Here is a 13037-nt window from a genome sequence, read left to right on the forward strand (position 1 = left end):
GTGACTGGACCTTTGCTGGACCGCAATCCATCAAATCCGCTGCGTCCCACCCTCTTCATGCCTCCTCCCGCCCACCACCCCCCATCCCTCGCTGCCCACCCCAACACATCGCCAGCCGTGGATTCTCCGTTTGCTCCGCCGTCGACTCCGCGACGGCGTCCGCGCGTCGACTCGGATTCCGACCAAACCGCGGCCCGCCCCGCCTTCGCCTCCAAATCCTCCGCCGCTACCACCCCCCGCCACGAGCCCGATCGCAAGCGCCCGCGCTCCGAACACTACCTCCCTCCGAACATGCCTCCGCCAAAGCTCCCCTCCAAGGGGCCCGAGGTCATCGACCTCACGGGCCCGTCCACCGTGCTTGCCACCGCGCGGACGCACCCGCCGCAAACCCAACAGCCCCGCTCCGCCCTCCAACCGCACCTCGTGGCGAGGAAGCTCGTCATCAAGAACCTCCGGCCCGCCACCGCCGCCAAGTCGGATGCCAGCTCGGTGGACACGTACTACGACCGCATCTACACCGACCTGGACGCCGCCCTCGCCTGCATCTTCGATGGCCGCCCTGTCGTCCAGCCCATGGAGCGCCTATACCGCGGCGTCGAGGACATCTGCCGCAAGGGCGACGCTGCCGCCCTGGCCGAGCGCCTGCGCCGCCGCTGCGAGGAGTGGCTGAGCGGTCCCGACATGTTTGGCGGCATCTTTGCCAGGTTCCGCAGCAGCGGCAGCCGTAGCAGCAGCACCACCACCACGACCGCCACCACCATGGCCAGCGCCGACCCCCATAGCGAACCTATGGACGAGGAGGGGGATAGGCTGCTCCGCGAGGTTCTCAAGGCGTGGAAGGTGTGGAGCGAAAAGATGCTCGTGGTCCGCGGCCTGTACAGCTATCTGGACCGCTCGTACCTCATGCTGCAGGGCGGCGGGGAGGGCGGCAAGGGGAAGCAAGGCATCAACGAGATGGCCATCGCTCAGTTTAAGAAGGCCGCGTTTGGCTCATCCTCCTCCAAGACGCCCTCGCTGGCCGACCACGCCCAGGTGGTGCTGCGGGCCATATGCCGCCAGGTCAACTACGCCCGCTCCGCCGACGAGCGAGCCGACGACGCGGTGCTCCGCGAGTCCGTGTCCGTCCTGCGAATTTGCGGCGTCTACGGCCGCTTGTTCGAGCCTGCCTTCCTGGCCGACTCGCACGCCTACTTTGAGCGCTTCGCCACCGAGGTCAGCTCCGCCTGCGGGCTCAAGGAGTACATCGCCGCCGTCGCCCGCCAGCTCGACAGCGAGATGACCCGCTGCGACGCGTTCAACTTCGAGAGCACCACCAAGCGCCAGCTGCTGGCCGACGCCCACCAGGTGCTCGTCAAGCAGTACGCCGACAAGCTCCTCGACGGCGGCAGCGTCGCCAAGCTGCTGGCTGACCAGGACGTCGAGTCCATGCGCGCCCTCTACGACATGCTCAAGCTGTCAGGCCTGCAGAAGCGCCTCAAGGGCCCCTGGGAGCGCTACATCCGCGACGCCGGCGCCGCCATCGTGGGGGACGCCAGCCGCGTCGACGAGATGGTGGTCCGCCTGCTCGAGCTGCGCCGCGCTCTCGACGTGGTCATCCGCGACGCCTTCGGCCGCGACGACGTCTTCTCCTTCTCGCTGCGCGAGTCCTTCAGCCACTTCATCAACGACAAGCAGGGCGGCGCCGCCTCGTCGTGGAACACGGGCACCTCGCGCGTCGGCGAGCTCATCGCCAAGCACATTGACATGCTGCTCCGCGGCGGCCTCAAGACGCTGCCCGAGTCGCTCCGGTCGGGCGTCAAGGAGCGCGCCGAGGCCGAGCGCAGCGGCGTGGCGAGCACGGGCGACGAGGACGCCGAGCTGGACCGCCAGCTGGACCTGGCCCTCGAGCTGTTCCGCTTCGTTGACGGCAAGGACGTATTCGAGGCCTTTTACAAGCGCGACCTGGCGCGCCGCCTGCTGCTGGGCCGCAGCGCCAGCCAGGACGCCGAGCGCAGCATGCTCGCCAAGCTCAAGGTCGAGTGCGGCGCCAGCTTCACCCACAACCTCGAGCAGATGTTCAGGGACCAGGAGCTGGCCAAGGAGGAGATGGCGTCGTACCGCGAGTGGCTGGCCGGCACGGGCCGCGAGGGGGAAAGCCGCGGCAGCGACATCGACCTGACGGTCAACATCTTGTCGGCCGCCGCCTGGCCCACCTTCCCCGACGTTCGCGTGCAGCTGCCGCGCGAGGTGCTCGACCCCATCAACCGCTTCGACGCCTACTACAAGTCCAAGCACACGGGCCGCCGCCTGACGTGGATGCACAACATGGCCCACTGCGTCCTCCGCGCCCGCTTCGACCGGGGCCCCAAGGAGCTGCTCGTCAGCGCGCCCCAGGCCGCCGTGCTCATGCTCTTCAACGACGTGGAGCCGGCCGAGGGGTCCGGGGAGAGGGACAACCAGACGGCGGGCGTGCTGTCGTACGAGCAAATTTCGCACTCGACGGGCCTGCAGGGCGCCGAGCTGGACCGCACCCTGCAGTCGCTGGCCTGCGGCAAGGCGCGCGTCCTGACAAAGTACCCCAAGTCGCGCGACGTGGCGCCGACCGACACGTTCCGCGTCAACCGCGCCTTCACAGACCCGCGGTTCCGCGTCAAGATCAACCAGATCCAGCTGCGCGAGACGCGCGACGAGAACCGCTCGACGCACGAGCGGGTGGCGGCGGACCGGCAGTTCGAGACGCAGGCCGCCATCGTGCGCATCATGAAGAGCCGAAAGACCATGGCGCACGCCCAGCTGGTCGCCGAGGTGATTAATCAGACGAGGAAGAGGGGGGCGGTGGAAGCGGCCGAGATCAAGGCCAACATTGACAAGTGAGTTTTTTTTCTCGTTTTGTTCTAGATGGGTTGGAAGTTGGAAAGATGACTGACTGACTGGCCTGTTGTCTAGGTTGATCGAGAAGGATTATCTCGAAAAGGACGACGATGGAACGTACACTTACCTGGCGTAATTTTATGGTGCATCCAGCACACTACGACACGACGGGCTGCTGTTGGGAGGTTTCGGGAGAGAGGCTTTTTTCGTTTCTTCTTCATGATTTACGGCGTATAGGAAATGGAGCGCATCCAGGTTATGTATACAAAGGATAGGGAGGACAGGGCGTTGATTGTCTCCTCGTGTTGAACCAGGCTTATTGGTTTCTGAGGTTGGGATTGGAGAGATGTAGGATGATTGTCATGAGCTTTTCACACACATACACACACACACGCACGCACACATACAGAGTACACACACACACACACACACACACACACACACACACACACACACACACACACACAACCCGCGTAGCCGTCCATCGCAGCAAAAGGACAGGCAGTTCTTCCAAGTCAGAAGGCAAGATAGACAGAGTAGGTGCCTAGGGTAGACACACCGTCAAGGACCGTAACGAGACACATCTTGGGGCGGCGAAATCCGAGTCTACAAGCACTTGACTCGAACCAACACCTATCAAGCTCCGGTTCTTTACGTAGTGGTGATGTCGGATGTCAATATTAGTGAAGACGCCAGCTCCGGCGCCAGTTCCGGCGAGATAATAATAATCATTAACTATTCCTCGAGCTAAAATACAATGATTCACCTCTCCTGGATCCGTCTGTATGTCACTGGATTCCTCTGGTGATCCACTCATCCAGTGTGTGCATTGATGATGGGATAAGTGATATCAACGAGGGTTGGTGGCCAAGGCCGGGACACACCCAATAACTCACCACCCACCTACTTCGCTCCTAATACTAACAACAACAAAACCGGCCCAAGGTACCTCGGCTGAGTACATAGATCTGCGCTATTGACTTCAAGGTCTTTGAGTCCATCAGTAGCAGCAACAACAACAACAACAACAACACGTGAATGCTCAACTGCCCCTCCCATCATACCATGTCGAGAATTCAATGGTGGCATCGATTCAACAATGGTGTTACCCGAGTCGTCAAGAGTGGAGTCAATACACGGGCGATGGCCGGGAATCGTCAATGCCCCAAGTCTTCTCCCATCTCGCTAGGTCCATCGTCGACCCCACTTCCATCGGCTCTTCCCCTTGCGGCACGTTCCATCCACATGGATTGGAAAGAGATCCACCACGAAGTGCTGGATCGTGTCGTTGCTGGACCATGAGAGAGATGAGAGAGTGGGAGAGGGAGAGAAAGCAATAACAGTGAGAGAGAGTCGGAAACTGTCCAATTGTTTTCTTGGTTCTGTGTACAGCACGGCAACTCATGTGCTGCTTGCTTGCTGGCGAAAGCAAGAGGCTGGTGCGTATACTGCGTAACTAGTACATACAACGTTACACTAGCGCAGTGTGTATGTACTGCTGCGTAACCAAGATTGCCTGCTTTTCTGCATCCAGAAAAGATGGGCATCTGGGATGCAATTTTAACTAGTGATCGGATTCATGCCAGGGCATCGGAGGAGATGGCCATGGCTCGGTCGGATCCGCCATCCATTTAACTAACGCCCAGGGACTGGCTGGCTCTGCTGAGGGTCTCTGCATTGGTGTAAAAAAAAAAAAAAGGGAAAAGAAAAAAAAGAGGGAACGGCGAATGAACGGCTGCCAGGAAATCTCGAACCCATGGATCGGCCTAGGCGCCGGGGAAAGATCCAGACCTCGAGGGCACGTTCAGCCTCATTTCGCTTATGCTCGTCGAAGCTTTTTCGTCGGCAGGCCGGTGCAGACTTGGCGCGGCCTCGTCGTGTGGGGTGTTTTGGTCTCACCCCTCGCCCGCCGCGCTGTTTTTCCATTGTCTCTGACTTCTGGGGGCTCCTTCCGAACCGGTAACTTTCCGTACGGTATGTACAAGCAACTACGGTAACTACACAGTATGTACACCACGGGAGGTGGAGCATGGCGTTCGTTGTGAAAAGATGGGAGGCCCTTCGGCCCGGCTGCCATCTCCGGTGGCTTTTTTTTCGTTGCCAATCTGTACCTGCATTTGCCAGACCGCTTGTTTTTCTGGCCCGTCGGCCGGCGCATGCACGCCATCCGGGCAGTTACTCTCGGCGGTTCGTCCGACAAAGAAGGCCGCGCTCCGAGTCTTATTTTGGACTGACTACTGCGTACATACCTACAGAGATGTAATGTACTTATAGTATGTACAAAGTGGAAGGGAGGAACCAGATCCAGGAAGGAGAATGAGAAGAAAAACGGTTGAAAGCAGTGGAGCATCAACACGCTAGCCAACGTTAGTGGAAAGCAAGCTTTCTCTCTTTTGCTCTCTCTCGCTGCGCTGCGCGGTCATGTTCCAGAAGAGGAACTGGCGACGCAATAGTGGATCCTGGGTATTCTGCAGCCGCAGGCCCAGCCCCTGTCGGTCTTCCCCCCCCCATGTCAGCTGCCCCTGTTCGTTCCCTCTGGTCTAGACCTCGACCTCTCCGATCGTGGCTTGCGCCGCAGCACAGCTCATCATGGGGTTATTGCCTGGCATGACCACACTCAAGTAGTGAGTTAGACCAACCTTGGAAGGACGGTTGCGGCGTGCGTGCTGCCTTCGTTTTTCCACGTTTCCCTCTCCCAAGGACGCCGCGGCCAAAGTTCAAAGCACATCAACGTCGCTCACTCGCTTTCTTTTTCGTTCCTTCATCCAGAATCCTCCTCATCGTCGTCGTCGGCTTTTTCGTCCTGTTCCTCTCATTCCCCCCCCAGGCTTCCGACGCCAAGTCGAAGCGAATCGAATCGAAAACCGCCCGTCATTGGCGTTCGCATGACCGCGCAAATTGGTCGGCTCTGACACGGACACCGTCCCATTGGCGTACCTGTCGATCGCCCGGCACTTGTTGATTTTGTTGATATTTACCCGCTCTGCCTATAGCGGCCAATCCGTGGTTGTGAACAAGACCCCAGCTCGACTGTGCCGACGCTACGAGAGGGTTCCAAAGAGACGGGACTGCCAGCAGCGTGTCGTGACCGTCCGATAAAACGCTGCGCTGCGCCAGCGCTTGCTTGATACAGCAGGGGAAAGATCTTGCGTCACCAAAAAAGGAACCGGACCTCTTACAACATCTCAAATCGACAAGACGCAGGTCCCAAGCCTCCCGGCCTCCTGCCCACGAGGCACCGATCTGTCGGCCTGACCCGGGCAATCGGGATATCCCCCAGTCACTCGTTACCCCAACCCGAAACACCAAACACCATGCCGCCGCCCGTTGCACGGCGCGAGGTTGCACCCGCATCCGCACCCGCCCGCCCCTCGCCGCCAACCGCTCGCCAAGTATCGCCAACAATACGCACACGGACGCCGACATCATGGGCCGTGCTCCTCACCATCGCCGTCTGCTTCGTGTCGCATGTCCTGGCAGCCGCCGCCAGCCCGCGTGCTCTGGTTCCCGACTACAGGCAACCTTTCGGCGGCGGCGGAAGGTGGGCGCCCCTCCAGGTGGAACAGAAGGGCCGGCCCGTGGAGAAGAGAGCCGACGACACCGAGTCTTCCTCGTCCTCCGAGTCCTCCAAGCCGACGTCCACGAGCAGCGGAAGCAGCAGCACCAGCGCCTCGGTGACCACCACCTTCTCCCTAGGTGCGACCTCGACCGGGCGGGCCAGCCCAAGCACCACCGCCGCCTCGGCGAACCCGCTCCCAAGCATCCTCGACAGCTTGTTCTCCGACTTCACCCCGGACCCCAACGGAGGGGAGCCGCCCTGCCAAAAGTTCATCAAGTCCTTCCTCAACGACCCCACCTTCCAGCAGTGCTACCCACTCTCCATGCTCCTTGACGTACGTCGTCCCCCCCCCGGCCGCCGCGCCTTGTCACTAACCCTCCCGCCAGCTCTCCCAATCCTTCTTCGAGGCCCAACGCTCCATGGTGAGCATCACGCGCACCCTGGACGCCACCTGCGCCGCCAACCCCGCCACCTGCAACGAATACCTCTCCCTGCTCGCCGACGACCTTTTGCTCGCCGAAAACTGCGGCGCCGAGTTTGACCGCGGCCTCCAGATCGTCCTGGACACGTACAAGACCCTGCGCGCCTACGCCCCCGTCTATGCCGCGGGATGCCTGCGCGACCCGGACACAGGCGCGTACTGCTACGCGAAAGCGGTCACCAACGTCTCCAACCCGAGCGGCACGTACGTCTACTACCTGCCGCTCAACAGGACGTTGCCCGGAACCACGGTCCCGGAGTGCAACTACTGCCTGAAGCAGACCATGGCCTTGTACCAGGCCGCGACGGCCGATCGGCGGCAGTACATCGCCAACACGTACATGGACGCGGCGAAGCAGGTGAATACGATTTGCGGCCGGGGGTTCACGAACGAGACCTTGGCCGACGTGGTGGTTCCGTCGGCCGCCGCGGTGCCGGCAATGGGCGCGTTGCTGCTGTGGATGGTGGCGGCTGCGGCCGGGTGGGCGGCGGTAATGTGATAGAAGTGGTGAGGGCGAGCTTGGGGTGGTGGGGGTTTTGGTTATGGGTTAATGTGGCATGACAGGACAAGTACTTTTTGGGTTCTTTTCACGGTTATTCCTCCCCCTCTCCCCCCTTTTCTTTTCTTTTTCCCTTCTTATCCTTTGTATTTCCTCTCTTTTCCTTTTTTGGATGAGTTATGGATTCGGAGGTACGGTGTTTAGGGGTCCGGTGGGTTTTTTCCTTTTTTTTTGGGGTGGGTTTTCTCCCTGGCTTCCTTCTTTGACTCTTCTTGAAGACTCTGGCGTAGGAGGAGAGCTTCTGTTGTCCTCGTGGTACAGCAGCAGCAGCAGCAGCTCTGCCGTGACGAACTATAGCGGGTAATGTGACTGGCCGGCGGAGTAAAAGGGGTGGTGGGACGACGGGGGTTAAGGAGGAGCAAAGGAGAGGAAAAACATGTATCGAGATTCAAGAGTTACTGTGGTGGGGCGGCAGATCGCTTTGAAATCGAGCAACCAATGTCTCTTGCTTCGCGTGTGCTGGCATCATTGGCTTTCCATGGATTGGCTCCCCTCTCGCCTTCGAGGAAACCGAAGTTGGCGAAGCGGGTTGCCCTTGGCTGCTGATCTGGCGGTGTTTGTCGTGAGCCTTGGCATGGACAAGATTCAGGGGTTTGTTTACTTTCCGGTCCTCCACGAACGGGTGTCCACGAGCGATGTTGCTTGGGAAAATTGATACACAAAAGGTTGTGCAATTTACCGTCGTCTGCGGAACGTTTCCCTCGTGGTGTTGCTTGAGCTCTGGTTTCTTTGAGCGTCTTGACTGCAGATCTGGATGGAAATCTCCAGCGCCGGCTTCGTCGCCGGTTGCCACACCTTCTTTACAATGGCTGGAAGCTTCGGTGATTTAAGCCGGCTTGTTGTATACGTCACCACATGAAGAGGTCTGTCGTTTGAAATAATTTGCTGCCGCTTTGTCTTTGTTGTTCATCCGTCTGGATGTTGAAGAGTTCGGGTCTGGAGAGGACGTTGACAACCAATCTCTTTGATCAAGATGGCAAAAGCTCACCGGCTAGCCATCTCCCCCGGCGAGAGACAGGTAGCCGGCTACGAAACCCCCCCCCCCCCCTTGGGAGAGGGGAGTTTACTTCGGTTCGCGGATGGTTGGGGGCTGACGGGAGGAGCTCGCGCAGACCTCCTGCTGTCGGGGAGACAGCACGGTTACCGCGTGTTCCCCCAAAATTCCCAGGCGGGCGCCCCAACTGGGAGTCGAACGCGAGCCCTCAGAGGAGGCGGTACCGCTTGGGCACACCCGGACAAGGACCGCAGCCAGGAACCGCTGGGCTACTTGGTCCGCGGCCCTCGTCGGAATCGATAGTCGCAAGAGCGGGTTATATAGGTTCTCTCGGGCGGGATCTTTCCAGCGACCTCCGGCCTGGAGGAAAACTTTGACACTGCGCAGATGATGGCTTTGTTCGAGCCGACTTCCTTTGATCTCTGGTTGATTTCGACTACGGCTCGAGTTTCCTGACCACCCGATACCCCAACCTCACATCTTCACATAGTAGTAAGAGAGGCTGGTACCCGAGAGTTGCTTCTCCCAGGAACAGAACAGGGGAAACCAAGTATCATCTAGCATGCGAGACAGTTGTACATTGCGCAGAGGCGGCCTTCGGTGTTCGCGACAACATTCCTGGATGGCAATGAGGATACCCCTAGGTTCACACTCCTACGGTGGCATGCTGGAGAACGATGAATGCCCATCGTAATGAAAGTTTGAGCCCAGGCTTACGAAAGCAATCTCTGGGATGGAGATGCCATCCCAGCAGCGTATCGACCCAACAATGTCTAAGACAACAAACATACCCTGTCGCCAGACAGTTGTCTCCAGACGCTGGCAGTTCTACCTGGGGATCGCTCATGTGCTCGCATCTCCATCGAGCATGGGAACGGACAGCCCTCTCCAAGCCACCGAGTGTTTTGCTTTCTTTCTATGACTTTTTGGAGCAGCATCGAACCCTGCCTGCTGTCGATGTCATCCCGGAATCCCAGGTGAAGTCTACAGACGACATACGGCCATCTCCGGCGTGAAACCTCCACGTCGCCAACAGAACACAACACGGTACCCCTAAGCTCCTCTCTTCGTCCCCCGGACCGCATCATCGTGCCAAACAACGTCAAAACAGGTCGTATTGCTAGATAGCACGCAACGGAGCTGAACGAGAGCTATAGCTCCTCATCGTGTGACCCTGGAATCGGCGCTTCACTCACCCCAGGAGGATAACAACAACTACATCAAGAGAAGGAAAAGCTACAATAGCTGCCGGTATACTCAAGCACTCCTCGGACAATTCGGCGTTGTCGAGTTCCAACCTCCAATCGCATCCATCCCGGCATGACGTTGTCTTTGGGTGGGGGTATCTCATCCGATCCCATCCACCAACCCAGAAGAGAGAGCCCGGGGGGGCGGTACGTATGCAGGACATGGCACCAAGCGTCTCCAGTTACCGGCAAGCCAACCATCCGAAGGTACAACTCGATGGACGCAGCTCTTCGGCGGAAGGTTTGCATCGCGTGGCGCCGCAGAGCAAGCGCTGCTGTCGTCCAGCCTTGCGCGCAAGGATCTGAGAAGGACAGCCGCCGGGGCGTTGTCGTGGACCGCTGGACCGCTGGACGCGGGGGGATACGCACGACCTGGGTCTTGTCTGAGCCTTTCTGTTCATCCATCCATCCATCCATCCATCTTTCCATTCAACGTCACTCATAGGTCCCTACCGCAAGGAACCGTCCGACGACGGTTGTCTTTGACCCTGTCACTTCACGCCAGCGTGCTGTTTCGAACAGCCCACAAGTCAGGGAAATCGCTCCCTTGCTGGACAAGACTGTGCCTTGCTTCTTTGCCTGTTTCTCTGGTCCTCGTATCGACTGGCTACGAGCATTGAGAGATAAGCCGACCAGACAACCAGACAACCACACAACCACACAACTCCACAGCCACACGACGTCTGCAGCAAACCAAGGGTTCGGTTTGCTGCCGTGACTTGTGTTGCGCCAACGCGATCCAAATGGCCACGTTCGTTGGCACGAAGTGCGTACGAGCATGCCCGTCGGTCATCAACTGGCACACAAAAGGACGGAGCAGCACACGGGGAAACAATACCGCAAGTCTCTGGGCCGGGAAAAAAACAGCGTTGCCGTCTCCCTCCCTCCCTCAAGTCGTCATGCCCTCCCTCTCGGGTCCCGGCTAAGAGGTTCCCGCCTCTCCGTCACAGAGGGACGGCAACGCCGTTTCCCCCCCTCCTGTAGGTTCAGCCCTTTCCCACTCTTCTCCGCCGTCCGGGTGAGAAATGGAACAAAGAGGCACAGCACTTCCCGTCCGGAGTCGTCGCAGGGAGGCGGTAACGCTTACCCTTCCACTCTGCTCTCTGGCCTTCGCCATGGATTTTTCCGGGATGATCACACTTTATGTTTGTGCGTATATATGTATGTGTCTGTCCAAGACCCTCTGCTTGTCTGGGAGTGGCGCCCAGCCTCCTCTCAAAAGGACTTAAAGAGCCTACTCCTCGTAGAATGTTGCCAAAATCACCGCCCCCCCCCCCCCCCCCCCAAGGGGCAGCCAGCAATAACCGGTGCCTGGTTGTGAACCATCACGCTTGCGCCACACTCGACGTAGCTCCCTTTCCCCGCGTCTTGTTAAAGAACGTGGCTTCGTTCTGTTGGCCTGTTGAGGAAGCCCGGAGCGGATGAGCGGTCGGTACGGTCGGACGGCTCCCTAGGTGGCCGGCTGGCCGGCTGGCTGTGGGAAAACCCGCTGACGGACGGGTGAGTGGACGCGGCATTGCAACAAGGTCCTTCTGGTATCTGAAGGGATCAGCTGGCCGTATTGCGTCGTCTACCTACCTAGGTACCCTCTACGGATGAAGTGGTCGGTAGGCAAAGCGGACAAGGGCCTTTTGCGGTGGACGACCGGGATCTCAGTCGCGGCAGTTGGTCGTCGATCCGATCGGTGCATCAAGCAGACAGCGGGCAGAGGTCTGGCCAAGCTCGAGCGCTTCAGCTCCCTTGCCGGAAAGCGGAACTGTGCTCTCTCTCCTCCGATGGTAGCGTCCGCTGGCCGGGCTCCGGCCATGACATTGATGAGACGACGGCACTGTCGTGAACCCGGTTCCGTCAGACATGGAAGAGGCAGTTACAAAAGTTGATCCCGTCTTCCGTATCCACACAATGTGCGGCACGGAAGAACACGCAGCATTGCAGAACCCCCCCTCCCTCTCTCTCTCTCTCTCTCTCTCTCCTCTTCATCGGCTTCCTTCGTTCTCAAATCCGACCGGAGGAAAAATAAGCGGCAAAGGAGCCTTATTTCATCCCCCGCATCTATCCGGGGCCGTTGACCAGTGGAAAGCAGCTCGTTCCCGGTTCGAGCCACCAGGACCGCGACAACACGAGATGAAGGCAATGCAGTGAGATGCGGAAGCGAGACTCACAAACTTTCCGAAGGCCGTCTCGGCGAATGCGGCTAACTGTACGCCGCAGGACACCCTACATAAAGACATATTGCAGTGCGCAGCACCTACGGCTTATTAGTGCTTGCCATCATGTTTGTGTTCCCCGGAACCCGGAGGGCCTCTCACTTCCAGCAGCCCACAGCGGCGCGCGGCAGCGGGCCATTGGCTCGCCAGGCGCTCAAATCCCCGATATGAAGCCGAAAAGGTATTCCGTGGATGGCCAGGAACGGCAACCGTTATATGAAAGGGACGTCCGGATCTGGCGAGACGCTTCATTTTACCCGGATTTCGACCCTCTCACAACCCACGCACAATCTCTCGTTCTGCCTCGTCTATCGGAACGCGGATGGCACGCCGAACGGGCCTTTGCTTTCTTCCCCACATTTCTTACTTTCTTTTTCGTTGCGTCTGCCGGTCAGCCTTGTTGGGGAGCCCAAACCTGGGGAGAAGTGAAGCGAACAGCAGATGAGTCGGCCGATCAACCGACCGACCACACGGCACGGCGGAAAGACGCGCGTACCACACTCCGGAGAGGGAGGCAGTGGTCCGCCATCTTCCCATTTCTTTTTTTCTTTTCTTTTTTTTTTTTTTTCATGGAACACGCTGACGAGGATGGGGAGTCCATGCGAAGAAAAGATGGGACGGATGCGAGCTGTGACATGAAAGGCCCCGATATTTTTGGTGGTTCTGTGGTGTGTACGTGTGTGTGTGCGTTGTGTATGCGTATATATAGGTATATATATATGTTAGTGTGTGTGTGTGTGTGTGTGTGCGTGTATGTATGTACAAGTCAGTATGTGTGGCTTTGGGCGATTGACATGAGGGCTTCCGTGATCTACAGCCGAGCATTTCGACAAGTCCTCCTCCCCTCCCCGCCGTCAAATGGATTACGCGGGGAACCGCTTCGCTTCGTGGTTGAGATCTGGGGAAGAATTAGCCGCAGTTTCAAGTTCTTGTGCTGTCGCATGCAGCCGGATAGAATTCTGCAACGCAACCTCTCGGCTCTTGGTCTTCCCCGGCCCCCAAAGCTAGCCATGGCCCGCACGGGAACGAGCTTGTTGGCAGCAGCAGAGTGTGAGGGGCTGTGGGCGGGCTTTATAACAATCATCGCGACCGGCGGTAGCGGTCGCGGTGGTGGCGGCCCTCCCTCCTAGCCGCGGACAA

The 13037-nt window shown here is 58.8% G+C and overlaps 2 protein-coding genes across 2 annotated transcripts; both read left to right on the forward strand.

Annotated features, from left to right (window-relative positions):
- Window positions 1-291: 291 nt before the first annotated feature.
- On the forward strand, window positions 292-2986 carry VTJ83DRAFT_2483 (uncharacterized protein; the record flags this gene model as incomplete). Its single annotated transcript, XM_071008758.1, has 2 exons — window positions 292-2849; window positions 2926-2986. 2 exons carry the CDS (start codon window positions 292-294, stop codon window positions 2984-2986), a joined length of 2619 nt encoding a protein of 872 aa, XP_070869023.1.
- Window positions 2987-6164: 3178 nt separating this feature from the next.
- VTJ83DRAFT_2484 (uncharacterized protein) lies at window positions 6165-7389 on the forward strand (the record flags this gene model as incomplete). The annotated part of the gene is made up of 2 exons (XM_071008759.1): window positions 6165-6743; window positions 6796-7389. 2 exons carry the CDS (start codon window positions 6165-6167, stop codon window positions 7387-7389), a joined length of 1173 nt encoding a protein of 390 aa, XP_070869024.1.
- Window positions 7390-13037: the final 5648 nt, after the last annotated feature.

The sequence above is a fragment of the Remersonia thermophila genome, chromosome 2, assembly GCF_042764415.1.
Source record: "Remersonia thermophila strain ATCC 22073 chromosome 2, whole genome shotgun sequence".
In the NCBI taxonomy this organism is placed as follows: Eukaryota; Fungi; Ascomycota; class Sordariomycetes; order Sordariales; family Chaetomiaceae; genus Remersonia; species Remersonia thermophila.